At 37.8% G+C, this 22,159-nt stretch overlaps 1 protein-coding gene across 8 annotated transcripts in view; it reads left to right on the top strand.

The window, feature by feature from the left end:
• The window catches only part of TRAPPC9 (trafficking protein particle complex subunit 9), a 600,540-nt gene that overhangs the window by 171,587 nt on the left and 406,794 nt on the right, over positions 1 to 22,159 (top strand). For all 8 annotated transcript variants that reach the window (XM_065669014.1, XM_065669011.1, XM_065669012.1 and 5 more), the window contains one exon: positions 7,728 to 7,838. In XM_065669014.1, the coding sequence (XP_065525086.1) occupies positions 7,728 to 7,838 (111 nt within the window). The remainder of the gene's footprint in view (positions 1 to 7,727; positions 7,839 to 22,159) is intronic.

Here is a 22,159-nt window from a genome sequence, read left to right as displayed (position 1 = left end):
AAATCTGTTAAACAATGGATTTAATAACCCTTTTTTTAAATGTTCTCTTTCTAGAATATATTATTTATTGATACACACACCATCAAGCTCAATATAGACTCTACCAAGTTGGAACCCCTGACACACTGGGAGGTTACATCCAATAGTTAAATCATCGTGCTAACCTTAAACTCAGCTAATGGTATAAGGTTGAAGAGGGTTCATAGAAGAGCAGCAAAAAGCAGCTTTAAAGATTAAGAAAATTGATTTTTGAGATCAAAATGTTAAATATGTACGGTTTGGCACGTAAGATGTGAGAACATAAATCTGCAAATATTTATAGATGTGCTGGGAACATTTAGCATAATTGAAAAGGTTTACAACTGGGAGAAGTCAGACGAGGACAGTTCTTGGAATATGTGAAGAGACCTTTTAACAGTAAGATGGATAATCTGATTTAATCAGCTAAAGTTATTCTCAAAACTTCATTTTCAGAAGCTTTAACCAAAAATAAATGGAGTTAAAGAAAACCTACTGAATAACAATAGCACCAACAAATGCTGTAGTTTGTTGTTTTGCTGTGTTGCTCTTTGTGTTTGTCAGTGAATTTTGGAGAATGAGTTTGTCACCTGGCACACCATGGCCGGTGCATCTTCACTTTCTGATGTCCCACTGGGAGTAGGGATACCTCTTAAAGGAGAGCAGAAAAGAAACAAAGGAAAAACATGGTTGTGAAAACACTCCATGATTTCAGTGGATGGGGAAACCGAGCTGAATCAGGATGCAGGTAACTTACAAAATCCCCTGAGTGTTTCTTATTTAAACTGAGTTTAAAACTAAGCTAGAAACAGAACTGCAATAAGATTATTCACTGAAGTGAGCCGTCATTACAGTGTCGCAGCTGCATCTGGTTTTTCATACTGTGTTCAATGTTACTGAAGAATACCTGCTGCCGTTTCAGAGTGGATAGGAACAGTAGTTGCAGTACCTCTGAAGGAAATTTCTGTATCACAGTGTAATTGTCTTTTGCCTTAAGTTCCCTTAGCCCAAATTTTTGACTACTTCTGGAATTCTGACATTGTAAGATTTTCAAACTACAGCATGATTCATCCTGTCACTAACTTGGTTGTTCTATATGCAGAATTCTGCAACGGAGGAGAACAGACATTAATTTATACAAAAAAATCTTCAAGATGCTGTTAACTCAATTTTCAATTAAAAAAAGATAAGGATTCTTATTCTTTATTGTTTGAAATGAGCATTGACTTAAATTTGCATGTCATCGAGACCTTCACTTTGTAAATCAATCAACTGAGAAAGTTTCTTTGTCATTTTAGTTTTTACCTGAAACAGAGACTTTTGTGTTAGTTGTAAAAGAACATCTTAAATACAGAATTCATGCTAGATTTTTTGAAAGGAAACATCATGGACAAATAAGGAAGATTGCTGAAATGGAAAATGTTTGCACACTGTGATTTTTTATGTTCTTCCATTTAGGCTCTGAAACTCTTTGTTTGACCCAGGCTTGTTTCCTTTCCATTAGCAGTCAAAATGACAGATGTAAAGAAGTGTAAAAGCCTTTTGAGAACTTTTATTCTTTATCCTAGTGTCTATACACAGTCCAGTCCATCTTCATTTAATTTGGACTTTAACATAATGCAATCATTTGTATATCATGCCATTCAGACAAGACAGATGTTGTGTTTGTTGTGTCTGCTGTATTTTTCCAGGTTAATTTTATATTGTATTTCCTAGGGAAATGAAATTTATGTGATCACTCTGTTTCTCCCTCTCCCCATAGAACATTTTGACTAATTTCAGTCAGCTTTAGGGAGAAGTTAAATCTATTCCTGCAGACTGGTAACTGAACAGTGAAGAGATACCCAAATTTATGTCCCAGTGAGGAAAGGCAAAAGCAGGAGCTCAGCAATTACCTGCTCTATTCCCTGTGCCAGTTGGCAGGGTTGAGCTCAGGGCCAGCCAAAAGTATTGTGCTGTCCACTGTGGTTGCTGGATAGGTGGGAAAGTTTGGGTGGGTGTATGATGAGGAGCAGGAATGTGGATACATGGGAACTGAGCCTTTTGTGGTGCAGTAGTGTTTTTCTGTCCTGTATAGCGCAGAAGAATCAATAGAGTGGGTTATTTGGGTTTTGCAGAAATGGGAAACCTTGTACTAATTGATACTGTTCTCTTAAATGCTTTTAAGTCCTAAGTATATAGAATTAAACTAGATGATGGTTTAATTTTGTGTGTGTGTGTGATGATACCATGCTATCTCAACAGATGCTTTGGAGAAAAAATAACAGCCACAAAACCAAAACACCAAATACAAACTGAATTCTTTTAGATGTGTTTGACCCAAACTTACTTTAGACAGCTGCTTAGTAATAGCAAAATGACCCACAACCACTAAAAAGACTTCGAAGCCACTGATTAGCCTGTACAGTGTGTGAAACATTGAGTTCTCTGCCTTCTCTGAGATGAATGGTAACATCTACTTAAGTAGACTTAGAGGACTCAAAATCCTCTCAAAGTGGATTTTTTACCAGCAATTCACCCTTTACCTCTTTCCCTAGCCCACTAAATATTTAGTATAAACTATTACATGGTTGTAGAAAGGCTGGAAAAGGAAGAAATTTTATAAATGTGGGAAAGTCTTTCCTAGTTCCAGGAATCTGTGGCTTATGAGTGGTATTTAGAATCACAGAATCGTAGAATAGTTGCTGTTGGAAAGGACCTTAAGATCATCCAGTTCCAACCCCCCTGCCATGGACAGGAACACCTCACACTAAATCATGTCACCCAAGGCTCGATCCAGCCTGGCTTTGAACACTGCCAGGGATGGAGCATTCACAAGTTCCTTGGGCAACCCATGCCAGTGCCTCACCACCCTCACAATAAAGAACTTCTTCCTTATATCCAATCTAAACTTCCCCTGTGTAAGTTTGAACCCGTTACCCCTTGTCCTATCATTTCAGTCCTGTCACTGCAGTCTCTAAGCATCCTTAGTCTCCCCAGCATCCTTATAAACCCCCTTTAGATACTGGAAGGCTGCTATGAGGTCTCCAGGCAGCCTCTGTTCTCCAGGCTGAAAAGCCTCAACTTTCTCAGCCTATACTGAACCACACAGCTTGGTGTCATCAGCAAACTTGCTGAGGGCACACTCAATCCCACTGTCCCACTGTGTTTCTCAGCCAAAAATGTCAGTAAGCCATTACGGGCTATAAATTAATCATCTTTAGATACATTTATTGAGTGTGTTAAGTTTTTTATAAGCTTACACACTTTTTTATTTTAATTAATTATGTATTGTGGAGGGCAGGGTTAATGGTCTGAAATGTACTTAATTACCTTAAAATCCTTAAAAGAAAGGAGATGTTTGTCTGTGGTAAAAAGCTTAGTTTAAGTCAGTAACACATTGCTGACTGGACTTGTATGTAGAAGTTCAGCAAAGTCATGCTGGAGTTCCCTTCTCACATGTGTGTGAATATAAATTTGCCTCTCAAATCCCATTTACTGCCACTTTGAGACAGGTTCTTTAATTCCCATCTCACCTTCTGTAAGTTCAGCTGTAGTGAAAATTTATATTAATCGTTAATTTGGCTTTCTTGCTCATTCTTTCTTTTGCTTGAACATTCACTTTCACACAGCTTGTAACTCAGCATACACAGTCCAATTGATTTTAGCATTTCTAAGGTCCCTTCCAACCCTAAGCATTTAATCATTCTATGATTCTATGTTAAAAAAAAAAAAAACCACAAAAAAAAAAATGCTGCTTTTCAGATCTTCAGCAAATTCCTCTTCTAGAACTTGAGTGTTTCTTGCTTCCTTTTTAACTTTATTATACAGTTACCTCTAATTTTCCAGAGTTTCTGCTTTGTCTTGGTTTCCTTACCTGGCTGCAGCTTCCAGTATTGGGAATTTTAATTCAATTTAATTGCAATTTTAGTTCAAAGATTTTTGTAACCTTTAATTGTCTTTGGTTTTCATTGCTCTAATAGTCTCTTTGATACTATCTTGTACTTACTCTGAATGTCCAGTACTATCATTTTCTACACTCTTGAAGTTGCCTTCAACCATTTTATATCTTACTCTTCTAAGTTTTTAAAGTCCTGTAATAATTCTCAAACTTTTGATTTTTATTTTTTTTACTTAAAGATTTTCCTGGAGAATGAACTAAAATTTAAAAATCTAAGAATGATTTCCACTACGTGTCTATTTTGTGTAGCACTTGAAGAGGATGAAATAAATGTCATGCTGATGAATAATTCTCACTGCATAGTCCAGGAGTTCATATCTGGGACTTTTTAGTATTAGAGATGGTGTTTAGTCCTGAAGAGCTGCTGCTTATATACGTCCTTTGTATTTATGGCATGAATTGTTTTATTTACAAAACTTTGGTTCTGCTGCCAAAAGATATTGCACAAGGCTCGAGTGTTATTTCAGGCAATTTTTGGATTTTGCTATGGGGTAAATAAGAAATTCCTTCCATATGGAATTTTGTAAACATAGTCTTAGCAGAAGCTGCTTTTGCAGATCATAGACTGGGAGAGGGTAGACTTAGATTAGATATAAAGAAGAAATTCTTCCCTGTGAGGGTGCTGAGGCGCTGGCACAGGGTGCCCAGAGAAGCTGTGACTGCCCCATCCCTGGCAGTGTTCAAGGCCAGGCTGGACACAGGGGCTTGGAGGAACCTGCTCTAGTGTGAGGTGTCCCTGCCTGTGGCAGGGGGATAGAACTGAATGAGCTTTAAGATCCAACCCAGTCCATTCTGTGATTCTTTCATAACTTCGTATCTACTGGAGGGGCAGACGTTGTTTTACAGGTTTTATCCCACTCCCCCAGTGATGAGATAGAAGCCAGAGGTTTTTCTTCTTCCTCTTTCATTCCTTACTGGTAACAGGGTAGCTACAGACTCAAATAGTGCTCTTCCAGTTACTTCTTTCATGTGAACTGTTGAGGAAGAGAGTTTGTAATACAAGCTATGACTCCCTATATTTTCTAAATTCTTGAGTTTTGACACGTGCTTCAGGCGCTCAGCTACCCTCATGCCGCCTTCTCTCTATTCAGTATTCACCGGGGTTTTACCCAAAGAGAGTGAAAACCCTGAAAATGTATATAAAAAAGCCTCCACCCCCACTTCTGCTTTTTGCTTTTTCCAAGAGATGGGCCACTGCCTCCAAGGAGTGCTTGCTTGTTATTTAGTGCCTGACTGCATGTGACATTGCTATCACTTTTGTGACCTGAACCTTAAACTCCTGTACTTGTCCTGTGAGTGTTCCAGTCTCAAGGGTTTGCAAGCTAGCAGCACAGGTCCTCTTGTATATATGCTCTGAACATGATGTCTCTTCATTTTTCTTTTTGGAAGAGAGTTGTATTATGAACCAGAGAACCTGTTTCCAAAGTAGGAGAGCAGTTCTTAAACTCCTGTTCCTCTTCAGGGTAATTGCCTCTGGAATGGCTGGTCTTTGATTGTAAATTATTATGCAAGAGGATAAATATACTTGGTTGCCTCAGGCACAAAACTGTAGCTTACTTAGTTTGAATATGCATATTTTTGGAAGGATGGCTCTGATGACTCAGCTTACCAACATACTCCTCTTTCTTCCCTTTATGGAAACTTCTGGTTCCAAATGAACTCTCTCAAATTAATGCTGCTTGTGAGTTCTGCTTGTGACACCGACTACAAGATACTTGACTTACTGATTCTGATAGCAATTATATGGGATGAGATGATCCGTAATCTTTGTACAATGGCTGTATTATTTTATACTATAATTCACAATGTCACCTAATTTTGTTATATGTGCATTTAATCGTCAAAGACATTGATAGATAAAGCTAATTTGTAGTGATGCATAAGGCTGGAATATTTGTTGTTAGTCATAGAATCATAGACTGGTTTGTGTTGGAAGGGACCTTAAAGGTCATCTAGTTCCAACCATTCTGCCATTCACAGGGGCACCTTCCATTAGACCAGGTTCCTCTGTCAAAGCTTCATCCAACCTTGAACACTTAAGTAGCTTCTTAGGGAGTTTTGAATTTCAGAGTAGACTGATTAAGCAGTCTGCAGACATTCAAGTCCAGGCTGGATGTAGTTCTGGTCAACCTGATCTGATTGAGTATGTGTCCTGGGTTCATTGCAGGGGATTTGGACTAGGTGACCTTTGAAAGGTCCCTTCCAACCCAAACTATTCTATGATTCTATTGCAGCTCTATGATTGTATTTGACATTTCACTTTCTGGTTCTGTTGTTATTTGTGCATATTTTCATAAAGAAAAGTTTAGAAATAAGAATAAAAATTTACCATGAAGTTTCTTCTCCGTGGCTTTATCAGTTTGTTATTTCCTAAGGTGACCAGAAATGCAGTTGTTTTATTAATCCTGAATGTTTCTAAGGAAATTTGTATTTGAAGAATAGTAGCTGAAAAATAAACACTGTGAGAGATGCCTGTGTTTGCCTTTTTCTTACAGAAGGGACAGAGTTTTCTCAGAGTAGTTGCTATAATGGAAAAGTACTCGAGTTGGCAGCTTGTTTTGGTCTGTAGAGAAACCAGCTATGGTAGGAAATGGAATTTCTCCCTGACACTGGGCAAGGGTTTAAATTTTTGCTCGTAAATTTATTCTTAAAAAGATACTGTCAAGGTAATTTGAAATAATAAATCTCTTTCATGTGAATGCTCAGAGAACTGGAAAAATCTGTGTCTTTTTGATGGAAATGAATGAGAATTCAAATGCTATGGGACTTAGTATTGTGCAGGTTGTAATTGTAGAACTTCTCTTTAGGCTATACACTTCTGTTTTAGTAAAAATAGTACTCAGTTATTAGAAAAGTTATTCTTATTCACTAGAATTATTATTCACAAAAAATATTCAGTTATTCACTAAAAATACTATTATTTCAGTGAAAGACTAAAACAATATTTTATTTGGAGAAATATATAAAACATATATGTGAATGCATACCTCATAATGTTTTTGCATACCTCAAAGGAGGTGATCCTGCCCCTCTATTCTGCTCTCGTGAGACCTCACCTGGAGCATTGTGTGCAGTTCTGGTGTCCTCAACATAAAAAGGACATGGAACTGCTGGAACAAGTCCAGAGGAGGCCACGAGGATGATCAGGGGCTGGAGCACCTCCTGTATGAAGACAGGCTGAGGAAGTTGGGGCTGTTCAGGCTGGAGAAGAGAAGGCTGCGTGGGGACCTAATAGCAGCCTTCCAGTATCTGAAGGGGGCCTATAGGGATGCTGGGGAGGGACTTTTCATCAGGGACTGTAGTGACAGGACAAGGGGTAACGGGTTAAAACTTAAACAGGGGAAGTTTAGACTGGATATAAGGAGGAAATTCTTTCCTGTTAGGGTGGTGAGGCACTGGAATGTGTTGCCCAGGGAGGTTGTGAATGCTCCATCCCTGTCAGTGTTCAAGTCCAGGTTGGACAGAGCCTTGCGTGTGATGGTTTAGTGTGAGGTGTCCCTGCCCATGGCAGAGAGGTGGAACTGGCTGATCTTAAGGTCCTTTCCAACTCCAACTATTCTATGATTCAATGATCGGAGTGGAAGTTGTTCATGCCCATGGCAGCAGGTTGGTACTAGATGAACTTTAAGGTCTCTTCCAACCCAAACCGTTCTATGATTGTGTGATACATATTTTTATTTATGTATAAATACTAATTCTGATATATGTATAATAATTTTGTGTTATGTTACTGAAATTGTGCTATTCTTCTTTCCCCCCATCTGAACAGCACTCGGCAGTGCCATCTACTTCTAGATGTCTTCAATTCTACAGAACATGAGTTGACTATCAGTGCTAGGAATAACGAAGATTTAATTCTGCATCCTGGGGAGTGTCAGCGGTAAGTGCTTTCAGTATTAAAACAGCCCTTGGTTTAACCTGATTATTTATTTATGCATAATTGATGATGTTACGACTTACTTTTCTTTTTTAAACATTGTACTCATGTCAAAGAATATGAGTTTTACTTTCTCTGAGGTGCATCAATGAATTCTAGCAACATCTCAAGTGAATTTATTCTGACTATGAATCCAGTAGAACTGAGAATAAGAAAATACAGAATAGTTGGTTCTGAGGTGTATTGCTCAACTTATCTTTATAGAATGTTTTAATATATGTTTCGTGTGCTCTGGATGTACTTAAAACCTGCTCTCGCTAGTTTATTATCCTTTCCCAGTATTAAATAGTCTGTATGTGGTTCCCCAGCTGTTTCATTAGTTTTTGTAGAAAGAAAACTGCAGGAAAGAAAAACAGAATTGAAAAAGCAATCACAATTTCAGTGGAAAAAATATTTGACATTAAGTAGGCTGTTTTCTGTCTTGGTTCTTATAATCCTGCTATGGTGATGGTAAAGGTCATTTTGTAGCTAAGTATAACCATTATTTTATATCTACCTGGGTCTCCTACTGCTGGCTGTACCCTAGGTTACTTGGTTTATCTCCTTTAATGATCATTGCATCTTGATAACACCATTTTCATCTTAAAAAGGTGAAACTGAAAGAGGAAACATTTCCATTTGCTCATGGGCTATCTCTGCACAGTTCTCTTCTTTGGGAGAGTTCTGCTGCAGTTAAATGTTGAAATTGATGAGCTTATTTAAAGGGAAATACTTTTAAATCTTCAAATCTTAGTCTAAATAAGAAGTTAAAAGTAAACCCCCATCAATTGCAAGGAATGCAATTGTCAAAAAGAAATACAGAATAGGAAATGATAACAGCACATTTGGAAAGCTTTTTGCCTTAGTGACTCAAAAAGCACAACCACAACAAGTACATCGACTCAAAGCAAAGCTGAATATTCTCAATTTTACTTTATCAAGGAATGGACAAAAATATGAGTAACATACAGTGCTTGTTCCTTTTAGGTAGAAAGAATTGCCTTTTTCTCTCCTTTTTTTTTTTTTTTTATAAAGCAGTCTAAATATTCACCAGAATGTTCATGTTCTTATCTGTTTTGCAGTTAAAATTGCTTTGTAATTTTGGTTTTATGCCTCTTGCTATTTCACATCATTTTTGTAGTTGATAAACTCTGAAATTTTTCACTCTGAATTTTTTTGACAATGTGTAAAGAATAGAAGTAATGCTACAATAAGGTTATAAGATTACTTTGCATCTCCTGGATTGAATTACTTTTATTTTCCTGTGGTTTTAAGAATTTCAGTTTTAATATCCTTAAATCATTATATTGCAATGGATATAAACCCCTTCAGTAAGTTTTTTGAAACAGTCATTTATCAAGGCTGATTGTGTATTTGTTGCAAGTATTTAAACCTTTTAACACTAGTGATTTTTATTCTTAGTGCAAATTGTTTTATTGTTTGACCCTTGGTTAGAAATTACATGGGATTTCTTATCAGCTCTGAACTCTTTTGTTACCTACTTCTTAAATGATGAGTGGGTTTAATTGTAGTGATGTATGTATAGCTCCTGTGTATATTAGAGTTTTAATTCTGATTTTGATCAGAAATTGAGTTTTGATTCTGATGGATCTGCTACAGAAACATAGCTGGAACATACACTGGGCCTTAAAATGAGCTTTCCTCTTCTAGCAAAGGGCTTTGGATTATTTTACCAAAATAAAATAATAAAAAATCAGAAATCTTCCCCTTTTTTGAGCATTGGTTCCAGACCTTTCCTTTTTAACATAGGATGGTCATTCTCAGCAGCTTGCTTTTTCTTTCAGTCCAAATACACAATGCTTTCCACAAGGCCTACTCTTGGACTCTCCTTTTATCATATTTTTTCCTTTGGAGATTGATTTTTCGTAATATCTGATTAATATTTAAAGAAAGACTCTGAAGTTCAGGCTTTTTTCCCCGTTCCCTGTACCTTCTGGATTCCGTCCTCGTTCTTAATGTTTTCCTCATTCCACTTTTTTTGCCAGCTTTGGTTGTGCTGGCTTCCTTTTGTAATTTACGCTCCTTCCATTCATCACCATCATTTTGAAATCTCCTGTCCTGACAAAGTGTAGATAGCAGGAAATTGTTTTCTTCATTTCTGTGTTTATTGCTGCAGACTAGATGTGTTTTCATATTCTCTGCCTACAGACCTACAAAGAAGGATAATGCTGTATCCTGCTTACGCTTGCCTCTTTGCTTCTCACTTTGTATGTTTAGAAAGTGAAGCAACTTGGAAGTCTCTTGATGTGCTGCTTCTCTTTTCTGTATTACGGAGCCGTCACTGTAGAATACAAGTTTTGCTCCCTTGTGCCTGGTGAAAGGGAATTTGCAGGGGATTCTTCCATTGCTTTTATGTAAGATGAAGCATAGTAATGGAAGGTTCTGGATGCTACACTTGTTAAAGCACTCTCCATAGCATACTTGATTTATTACGAAGGTATACAATTGGCCATGGTGCTGGAAATGAGGAGGACATGGAATGAGAAATGCCAAGAAGAGTCTGGGATCATCAGCAGATCAGTACTGGCACTGTCAAATCTTGCTGGGTCTGTGCAGGGCAAGTCCCTATTATCAGCCTTATTATTTGGTGTGTTCCAGCTCCCTCCTTTTCTCCAGTTTATTTGTATTTATGTAAAATGGACCAAATGTGTAGAGCACTTGAAGGACTTCAGTTTGCTTCAATTAATTGAAAGATAGGGTAATAATAGCTGCTACAGTAAAACTGCATGCAGTATGAAAAAATGGTATTATACAGTTAAGGAAAAGTGACATTCTCTAGGCTGTTAAAATACTAACTGGAAAATATATGCCTCTTTTTGTACAGTCAGATTATTCCACTGACTAGTGAAGATTATAATTTTAGCTCTCAGAAAACCTTTATCTTACAATTTGCTGTAATTTTAAAGCTATTGATTGAGAATGTTTCATGTGTGCATTGTAACTGTTCTCAGAAGCAATGCTATTTTCCCTCTATTTTAGAATAGAGGAACACATGCTTGGCTCCCTGTTGTTTTAGGGTAAGAAATGATAATTTGGGTTTAGAGATTATTTTGTTCATTCATTTTTCTGTCTTTTATCATTCTATGTTCTGCAGGCATACAAATGGAAAGGATCAGCCTTTCATTTTTTCCCTCTATCCCAAGATGCTAATTAATTATGGATTGATCTTCATACTTCCCTTTTTGTTTTCTGTATGCTTTGAAATGTTCCTTTGTGTCGCATTGTGGGAGAAGTAGTTACATGTTTTGCTTTGAGCTCTTTTAAGAAGATTGTGGGGAGAAGAGGGAACTACGACTCATTTGGAGGAGGAAAGAAGAAAGGCAATTTGCTCTCCCTCTCCTGTGAGGTTGAATGTTGAATAAAAGAGGTGCAAGAAAGTTCATTACAAAGCTAGGTTAAAAATCAAGTTAGTTTTTGCTGCTTTACATCTGCAGTAGTTCTTTTTTTAATCTTTACTATACACAGTAAAATACATTGAACAACTTTTGTCCTGACAAAAAGTTGTCAGAGAAGTTACTCTGCTGAATTGCGTCTGCTGGAAGTGATGCCAAGATGTTGGTAAACGCCTTCAGTTGCAAATATGTTTGATATACTACACTGTGGTGTCAACATGCACTGTTAATCTATGCAGGTGAATGTAATTCACGTGATGATGAGGGGAACAAGTACTGTGAGGATGGTGAGGCGCTGGCACAGGGTGCCCATAGAAGCTGTGGATAACCCATCCCTGGCAGTGTTCAAGGCCACACTGTACGGGGCTTGGAGCAACTTCGTCTGATGGAAGGTGTCCCATCACAGGGGTTTGGAACTGGATGAGTTTTAAGGTCCTTTCCAACCCAAACCATTCCAAGATTCTGTGATGGTAAGGTTCTCTGCTATATGTTAGAAAGTTCAGCCTTCAGATATTTTTCTAGATTAGTGAGGTCACTTGTCTGCAAAGCTGTTTCTTGAAGCAGTCATATTACATGCTGTTGAAGCGGCTTTGCTATGAACTTAGGAATGTTTCAAATGTAATCAGGAGAGAAACTAAGCTTGTTTATTGTGGTGATGAGGCATTCAACATGTTGTTCTGAAAGGGAAGGGTGCGGCACACAGCTCTTGGAGGGGAACTGTATTGGGTATGTTAACAAAAAAGTGTTGCCACTAGCAGTGATTTTAATATATTGAAAAACTTAGGTATGGTAATTATTGTGTTTCTTACTTGATTATCAAACCATTAAAATTAATTTTCATGACAACCCTCATTTATGCGTAAATCACTTCATAATTCATGGTAATAGATGTTATCTCATTATGTGCCCCAGGATGTCTTATTTTGTACAACGTACCCTGCACTGCCTTTACATTTCCATTCTGTGCACGGTGTGTCTGGCATTCGGGAATGGCAAACATCATCATCACTGGAAGATTTAGCATGGTGATGGTCTGAGTAGATCAATCCTGTCATCTATCCTTATGGTACAACACAACTGAGTTGTTAAGGTCTTCCATGTGGATGAGACTCCAAAGTTGATGGCTGTAGATGTAAAACTGGTACAGTTTAAAGTTTTCAGACTCTTTTGAGCTTGGTGTGAGGACCAGAGGGATTAAGGCTTGGGACTGGAGTGAGGAGTTAAGAAATCAAGAGCAAACAGGACCTGGCTAAGAACAGGGTCAAATGGTGTCAGTTATGAGGAGCTGTGAAGTATTTCTTAATGATTTGGGCATCTTCCTCACCACAAAGAGATCTTCTCCACTAGATGCTGGAATGCCATCTAAAATATTTTGAGAGCTGCGTTTCCTTGAGAATAATAAGTAGCCCTGAAGTTCCGGATAGGTGCATCACTGGTACAGGCCTGGTGTACTGCAGTATTTGCAGTGTTAGCTAACACTGCCTATACATATTGAAAACAGTTTGCAAGAAGTCCTCTTCCAAAGGGTACGAGAATTAAAATTTCTGCCCCTTTTTAAACTGAAGTTCCCTTAATAAATTTATTGTCGCTGTGTAAGTAAATCACTATTGTGATTTCTCATAGCTGCCGAGTCAGTGCCTGATTTGTGTGTTTGTTTATGACAAGGCATGTTGTCTGTGTGAGAGATTAATGATTTTTTTCCTTACACTGCTGTTACAGTTTATGCTTTAAAGACAAAGCTGCTCTGACTAAGGCTTTATGTGCTGTCATCGAGAGAAAATAAAATTTCACAGCAATTTCTCTGGGTCTTCATGTTAAATCCATGCCAAGCTGAAAGCTTCTGAGATACCTTCAAGTCAAATAAATAGTACTAAAGGTTTTATTAACTAAAACATGACAATCACGTGCTGTTTTCAGGGTAATTGTCTTTATTTTGTCCTAATTTGGTATTTTTTAAATACACATCTAGTTTTTTTAAGGCTTGCCATTTTTTACTAATAACCAAATCAATTTTTAAGTATATACTACGTAATTTTGACTGAATAGTTAGTTATTTTTAGCAAAGAAATTGGAAAGGATATGTTTGGGTAGGGAAGGGTGATTTATCTAACACTGGTCAAATCCACAGTATGGTCCAGTTCTAATGTTCATATACATTACAAAGCACTATGAAAATATTGGAGAAGTTACAGGAGGAATATGCAAAAAATCTATACTGGCAAAATAATAAACAATGTAAAATAAAGAGCAATAGAAGGAATAATAAGGAGAAATGTCAGTTTGGGACTGCTTTATAGTTAAAACACGCAAGGAATTTCTTCGCAGAAAGGGTCATGCTTGCCGTGAGAAGTTAGTCCGGATGCTCTTTTGAGGTCACTTCCAACCTTGTCTCTTCTTTGATTCTGATTCTTTGGTAAAATGTAAAGGAAGGTGATTGCTTGTGGTTGGAAGTATTCAGTGTGAGTGTACTGCAGAAACCCAAAACAGGATAGGTGAAGAAAATAAGAAGTGAGAATTATGAAATTCCATTCTGCACACACTGCTATGAGAAAGAGGAGATCAAGTGGTAGAAGACACACATAATTGAGGAAAATAACGTAGATGTTGACTTCAGTTTGATAAGCGCAGCAAAATTTAAAAGTGATTATTAATGTATTCCGTAAAGTTGGGTGGATACAAGGACTCTCTTTGAAGGCTAACGGAGGTGAGGACACCCAGAAAAACTGAGCTTTGAGCTGTCTATGAGTACAGCTAGAAATGAAGAGATTTCTAGGCCTCAGGCATCTTCAGATTGTTCATTAGTCTCCCTTACAGAGAAGGCAAGGCAAAGAAGCCGACTGCTTCTGAGGTGTCAGTGAAATTTGGCAAAGACCTGTCTGCAATTGCTGCATTTTCCAACAGTAAGACCTTTTCCAGTGTTCTGTTGCTGTAATTGATGGTGGGAAAACAAATACCCTTGTAGCTTTTACAGCAACAAATACATGAATAGATGCCTGTTCCTCCTTCCATTTCCTCCCCAGTGCAATGGAGTTGTAGAAAAATAGAATCAACTAGGCTGGAAAAGACCGTTAAGATCATCAAGTCCAACCATTACCCTAGACAATGTCATCCTTTTTTTCTCAATACATAGTTATGGCGTTTTTCTATAGGTAATCAGAGAATTCCGGGTTGGAAGGGACATCAAGGATCATCTGGTCCAACCTGTTCTGGGGAAGCATGACTTAGAATAGGTGGCCCAGCACCCTGTGCAGCCAAATCTTAAAAGTGTCTAGTGTTGGGGAATCCACCACTTCCCTGGGGAGATTGAATGTGCAAGAGAATCTCTTTCCTATGATTTGCATTTGAATTCAGCATTTCTGGTTTTGTCAAAAACACACATATTTGAAACACAGACAAACATCCCTTCTGTAGTTGGTGATATGGAGCTTTCCCCTTGGGCAGGCTTCTCAGGTTTGTCTCATTAGGTGTTTCTCCAATCTCCTTCCCCAGCTTCATTTGAAAGACTCAAAGTATTGATTATATTGATTGGAGGATGCTACATTGGGAAGGCACCTGTTTTGGTATTATATGACTTCTCATAAGATGATTCTTCTCTTCCCACTTCTTCAAAAGGAGGTCTGAGCGAATGGACTGTTTTCCTAAATCAGGGGTGACTAACTCGCTGCATCTAGGCTGCATGGCAATTTTTCTGACCTCTTTGAACAGGGACTTGACCTCAGAAGGCCCAATTTGTGCTATTTCAAGTATTTTGTGTATGCAGTTAGGAATACAGGAGGTTTGTAAATGCAGGTCAAGTTTGTCTCTGACAGAATTTATGAAGTTTAATGGGGTATGTCATAAACATGGCTAAATAGGTTGGCCCATATACAAAATATCACACAGATTCAGCATAATTTTGCTGTCCTGGTTTTAGATGATCTATAAGTCACTCAAATTCCAAAATAATCATCTTTGTTTTCCCCTTAAATCAGAAGTAGATCACAGGTTGTAGGAAGGGCAGGGTTCAAAATCTGTCTCTTTGAAAAAGTCAGAATAATTGGTTTCAGAATTCAGATTTAGAAATTATTAACAAAAATAAGGTTTTGGGGTTTTGTTTTTCCTTCCTTTTTTATTCTTTTTTAATAGAAGAAACAAAATGTTTTTCTTCCTTAATTTTTTCAATACTTGGGAGACAATTGAAAATTTTGGGTGCTTGGCACATTGGTGGGAGCATTTGACAAAGCGCAGACCCAATAAAAATCAGCTGAATACAATGCTTTTTTATTGAGGGTTCATTTTTGTACAATATTTGTGGAAGGAAAAGTAAGAATGTAAGAAAATGTATATTATTTTCTTTTGTTAGAGAACAATGGAATCACAAGCTAAAGAGGAGAAAATACTGCTTCGTAGTTGAAGTGGTTTGTGCTTACCCTCAGTTCACACCTACTCAAGCCAGTAGATTCATACAGTGGTTTATAGAAAATCCATGTTTCAACATAGATGGAGGATGGAAAAATAGTGGAGAAAGAAGCTGAACATTATCAGCTTTTCACTGGGTGTTAGTCTCCTCATTAACTAAAAAATGCCAGTATTCACAGGAAGAAATGATTCAATGGAAATTTGGGGTTCATCTGTTCTTTTTAGTGGATTTTCTGAATGTTCAAGGAGACAGGTAAATAGTATTAACCAACATTGGTTTTGTCTACTGGTGTTTGTCAGTATTTGTGTGAGATGAAACTCAGTCAAAATGTCTGTTTTGTCCTGGCCTCTGCGGTCAGCACCCCTGAGATAGGCTGTTGCTGTCTCTCCTCTTTTAGTAAAGTTCGAAAGTTTCCAAGTTAGAGACCTAGGAACATGAAGTCAAATGATACACAACCACAAGGTAAAAAGAGGTGCCAGCTCTTATCTGCAGCTCTATTAATACAGTTGGCATGGCTCATTCTTCCCAAAGCCAATAGTGTTATGGGCACATGCCCATATGAATTGGTTCATCCATCACTTTCTTTTGTCCTCTGCGACTTCACGGTGTTTGTCCTGTTCTGTCTCTTTTTCGAGAGGACAAATGCCTTCCCTTAGCCTTTCTTCCTTTAATTTTCTGCTGTTACAGATGGCATAGTGCCAGTTTATGGTAAGGCTCATGGCCTTCAGACTCATAAATTACTTTAAGTAGTGGGTTACTGGGAGAAGAATGTGTTTGCACAATTCTCTGTCATAGGCCTGGTTAGACACATTACTCTTTCTTTTTGCTCACACTTAAAACCTGGTGCCTTATACATTCACCTAACAGCCAAAAAAATGCTGTGGAATTTATTTTCCTAATGAATTGATCCAATACTGTACTTGGAGACTGGAAATAAGAAGTGAAGGATATCTGGATGAGCAGAACCTTTAGAGGTTGTAGGTTCAAATGGTGAAGATATCTGAATAGTTTTAGTCCATTTCCTAATTAACCATCATCTTTATTTTTGGGGAAAAAGCCACCTAACACATTTCAGGGCATTTTTGTTTGTGCTGCCAGTAAAAGAGTGAGCATTTGGGTGTAGGTAAAGCTCTGGGTCACACCCGATCTGATCGATATCCTTAGATAAATAGATTCATTTAGCCTATAGCACTCTCTGTATTTGGGAGCACTTGCTGTGTTTTGTGGCTGTGGTGACATGGTGACTGCATTAATGGGATGAAAGAAGATTGTCTTGAGTGGCTGCCAGTTACGTCTGCTTTAATGGCCAAAGAATTTATTAAAGTTGCACTCTGATGTTGCACTGATTTGGCTTTCTGCCTGCTCTCTGATGTTCTGTAAAAGATCATGATGGCGCAGCATAGATTTTCTGAAGTTGGAAGTGAAAATACCCAATTCCTATTAATTTATCTTAGATGATCAAAAGTGTAATTAAAATAGCTGGTTTATGAGTCTTTCCTTCAAGGAAAACATTCATTTGAAATCAGCGCTTCAGCAGCTTGAATTTATTCTTCAGTCTTGACATCCATTTACTTCTTCCTTCATTAACTGGAAACAAAAGCTAAACCAACAGTGATCTGAAAAGATCACTGAAAGATGTTGTGGAAAGACTCTAGTATAGAAACTTAGCTTTTTGTGACATTTTCATTTTACAGTTACAAAGGTGTCTCTAGAAGCTGGAGTCTTTGTTTTCTCTTTGTTCTCCTGATGCTACTGTACTAACTGGGATCATAAGCAAAACATTGATGCCTTCTTTGAAGTAATGCAAGGATATATATTCTGCATTAAAAAAAATCCAAACTGCTAAGTTCTGCTATGTTTGAATACAAGGTATGATTAGCCCTATAGAAGTGCTTAATCTGATCAGGGAGTGGGGTGATGTTAAGTCCATAATCTTCCCTCTTCATTCACTCTGCCTCTCCACTCAAGCTCACTCTCTTGAAGGCTCTGTCTCCCCAAGGGAGAGCTTTACCCATGTTATCTTGGTATGCTTGTAGTTCACAACGCAGCATTTGAAACAAGTTTATTCAGTTACTGAAAATGCATACTGCTTCTAATTTGTTTTCTTACAGTTAACATCTGTAATTAAAATGAAGAATTTTGCTCTAGTTCTGGATTTTTAAAGAATAATAGCTCTCAACCAAGATCTGTGGAGTTGTTTCTTTTTCTGCCTTTCAGAAGTATTGTTGCTTGAGGGAGAGGAACTCTAAATCTGAATCCTGTAGTACTTTGATTTCTGCATAGTGTTTAAAACTTCCATATATACTTTTAGTATATACTTTTAATATATAAAAGTTCTATATATACTTCCATATGCACTTTTAAAGTTACTCCTTGTCTTATTTAGTGCTTTCAGGCTATGAAAGATCCTGAGATTCTGGAAACATTCCAGATTTATTATGTTGAATCATAAGTGGGAACCCTCAGGAAAGAGAGTGACTTGTAATAGGGAAGGTTAATTACAGGTTTATTTCAGTATTTTTTGTGTACAACTGCATTGTTTAAATGGGCTGAATTGGGAAAGATTAAACATGGTTTTATGCAGGGAAGATGTAATTTATAAATCCAGTGAAGTTCTGTTAAGGAGCTAACAAGCTTCAGGGTAATATAATTATTGACATGTGACAGAGCTTCCTACCAAAGTCTGATTGAGAATCCAAGCTGCTGTGGGATATGAAGGGGAAGTTATTAATTGGGTAAGAGGAAGGTGACAGAAGAGTGAATAATCACTTGTAGAGATCACGTCATCACTGGAGCCCTTCTGGGGTTTGGGCTAAGCCAGGAGCTGCTCAGCCTTCTTGGAAACTTGGGTGGGAAAAGGTGTGAGCAGAGGGCTGGGAAGGTCCCCGTAAACTGATAGCAAACTCTGGACCATAAGGAGGGATCTGACTGTGAGGGATTGCAGAAGGGCAAAATGATGAATTGGCAGGTGAACTTCAGCCTTAATAAAGGCACAGTGATGAACAGGGTGGAAAAAGAATCTGAACTTTAAATAGTGAATGAGCTCAGAGCTGTGTTTTACATCTTAGGAACTGGATGCAGGTTTTAATACGTCTGTGAAAATGCTGCATATGGCTCAATAGTAGTTGACTAGAAAAGCACCATCTTTTTGAGCAGATGTGATCAGCATGGGGTAGGATGTTTTCACTTTGGTACAACCTCACTAAATGAGAAGGTGATACTTGAAAAATATTTAAGTTGAAAGGAAGTGCTAGGAAGAAAACATTTGCAAAAGGGAACCTAATAGGAGAGGTAAATGTAGATATTGTTGCACATGGGGGGGAAGAAAATAAAAGCAAGCATGTATAAATGGAAGAATGAATTATAAAACTACTTCGTGTTTAATAGCCCAAGATGATTGGTAGTATCTTTATTCCCTTCTTTCAATTATGGGATTAAAGTTTTGCTGTCTGATTAAGTATTGGTAAGGTGGTTAAATGGAAACTGGTTTATTGATTCTTATCTTCACAAACTAAATTACTTACTTCTTGGTGAAGGTTTTGCTGCTGTCTGCAGATCTCTTCCTGACTCATGACCTGAAGGTTTCTGGGGTATTTCCACATGTGCAGCTGATGCAGGATTTGCATTGCTGAAGCATAGCTTTAAGGAGAGAAGCTGGTAATGTGTTGGAGCCTGTCTGTACTAGATAATTTGAGGTTGGAATAGTGGTTTTCCTCACACTGGCAGGTGCTGTTTCAGATTCTTTTAGTGCTCTTGTTTCTCTCTTCCCCAGTTGTTTATTCTCCTTTTTCATAGTCTGCTTTCCCATGAATTGTGTTGATGCCAGTCAGGTAGTTGTAGGTTTGACCTTCAAGTGAGAGGGGAAAGCAGTGGGCAAGCACCAACAGCAATCTTTGGTTTACTATTTTTAAAGTCAGCTGAAAGCATTATAAGTTCCATGACAAAATGAAAAGTTGTAATCTGGATAAATTCAGGTGTGTATTGAAACTGGATAAACTCAGTATAACAGAAGAAAGTTTGGCCAGTAGTTTAGTGTGGCTGCATGCCTTAAATAGAACTAAAATAATGTTTCTTTTTTGCCATATAAGCCTCCAGAAACTAAGCTCGTTTTGGAAAGGACCTACTGAATCATTGCTTGCATGAGGAAATTTTTCTCTCTAAATTACTCCTGCTATAACACTTTACTAGGTCATCTGTATTTTTCGTGAAGGGTTTATTTGTTGCCTTTATTTTTTTTTGTCAATTCAAACTGAAATATATGTCAGCTCCACAGAACCCATGGCAGAACATTAATTCTGTTAATAGTTGCTGTGAAACGTGTGGTAAAATCCCATCCATGGATGTATCTCAGCTAAACCTTCCCCTTTGACAAATGAGAGCCTAAAATGTCAATTATACACCATATAATATAATTGACATATAAATGTCAATTATACTCACCAGAGTTTCCTTCCAGGTTTACCTCATCAAGGAATCTTTGTTCTCAGCCCTATCTTTTATATCCAAAGGGTGCTAATGAGTGGTACATCTCCCAGGAAGTTGGCAGAGCTTGCTCAGCTTCAAGGAGATCTAACACCTGCTAATGCCAGTGCAGAAGCTTGGCTCCTGAGCTGCCAAGACCCCATTTAACAGGTTCGAAATCATAAGCTACCATTGATCTGTTTTTTGCAGCGTGTTCTCAAGTGATTTGGTTTTAGGAGATGAATGATTTAGACAAGTATTTTAGTATTTAATTTGCAGTGTTTAAAAGGGGAAAAGCTGCCTGTTTGTGACTAATAAAGGTAACAAAATGGAGTTTAGTAATAATTTATTGATAATTATTTCTAAGCTCATAAAGAAGATCGTTCTAGTAGGGTCCTTCTACTACATGAAGATTCAGTTCTGTATGAACAAAACCAGACTTGATAAGAAAGGAACTTCAAGCGGTACGCAGAGAAAGTTTTAGTGAACAGTATCTGCATTAATAGTGAGAGTAGGAACAGTGCCTGACACTGTGCATAAACCAGGTGTATCCCTGTGGTTCTGGCATAGTTGAATTAACACTTTCATCTGGACCAGGTTTTTAGAATATGGGAAAGTCCATCCACATGGATGGACATCCACATGGATCCACATGTGTACTTTAGTATCCCTGAACCACAGAATGGTTTGGGTTGGAAGGGATCTTTAAAGCTCATACAGTTCCAGTCCCCCTTCCATGGGCAGGGACACCTTCCACTAGGCTAGGTTCCTCAAAGCCCTGTCACTACCTAGTGATGGGGCAGGTTTGAACTTGGCTTTTTTTTTGGTAAACACTAGAAGTGGAAATTGAAATGGACTTTGTGTAGAAAAAGGAGAAACCTTGTTTCTTAAAGCTGTTCACACTGAATACTGGCTTGTGGTCTTTGGAAAAAGTAGTAATTATCTGATATAATTTCCAGCTGATAAATATATGTTTTAAAGAGCCGCACATTGTATTGGCAAATAAGAGAATTTCTACACTTCATTTTTTTACAAATTCCTGTTTTAGTTTCAGAATGTCTTGTTTTCCAATACAGTAAAACTGTTATTTTACTCCAGGTCCTGTGGCCGTATATTTTTGTGCCCCTCGGTGAAACATTTCGCTGTTTACTATTTGGAGTTTTGGCTTGAGTTGTGAGCTATATTTGTTTTGCAAAGAGTAGGCAAACCACGGGTAACATCTGTAAATCTAACCTGCTCCATTTAAATGAAGCTTACACTGAGGTCTTAACAGTTCAGTGACTGAAGAAGTGGAAAGAGAATATAGAATTAGAAAAATACATGTATTAAAGCTACTTGTGTAGCAGTTCACTTACCCGCTGCTCTTTGAAAAAGGGGGCAAGGAAGAAAACAGGGTCTTTAAATAGACTGTCAGGCTGCTGCTGCATCAACTTTCTTAGGTGACAGATACTGCATTTCTCATTAATGGTACCTTGCAAGTGCCTGTGGTTGCCATAGGAACTATCTCTGAGTTTTATACCTTAAATTTATCCTGACAAAGGTTATTGTGGCAGTTCCTACTAATTGGCTTTTTTTTTTTGCTGCTGCTATTTTTATTGCATCTTCTCCTCTATTTAAGTTACAGATCCTAATGGAATGAATTGGCAGAATGGTAGTGGGTGAAAAAATGCTTTACAGAGCAGGACAAATTGGCAGCTAAACTCTGTGTTTTGTACTTCAGCGCTTGGTCAGAAAAGTCTAAATCATAACTTTCAGTGGTAACTACCTGATTTGTCCTTCAAATATTTTAATATGAAATAGCATAAATGCTGCTGAAACACGGTTTTGGTTCATGCAGGCTTGTACTATTGTTTATTACCAAACATTAGTCATGTGTTTATTACCAGGCATTACTACCAGCAGAGATACAAGGAAGTAAGCCATATCCTGAAGACCTGAAAAGCTAATTTAAAGCAAGTCTCTAATAAATAAAATGCTGCACAATAAAGAGAGTTAGCCTGGTGCTATATTAG

This window comes from Lathamus discolor, chromosome 2, assembly GCF_037157495.1.
Source record: "Lathamus discolor isolate bLatDis1 chromosome 2, bLatDis1.hap1, whole genome shotgun sequence".
NCBI classification, from domain to species: Eukaryota; Metazoa; Chordata; class Aves; order Psittaciformes; family Psittacidae; genus Lathamus; species Lathamus discolor.
Note: the sequence above shows the minus strand (reverse complement) of the source record. Positions and strands in the feature narration are given on the sequence as shown.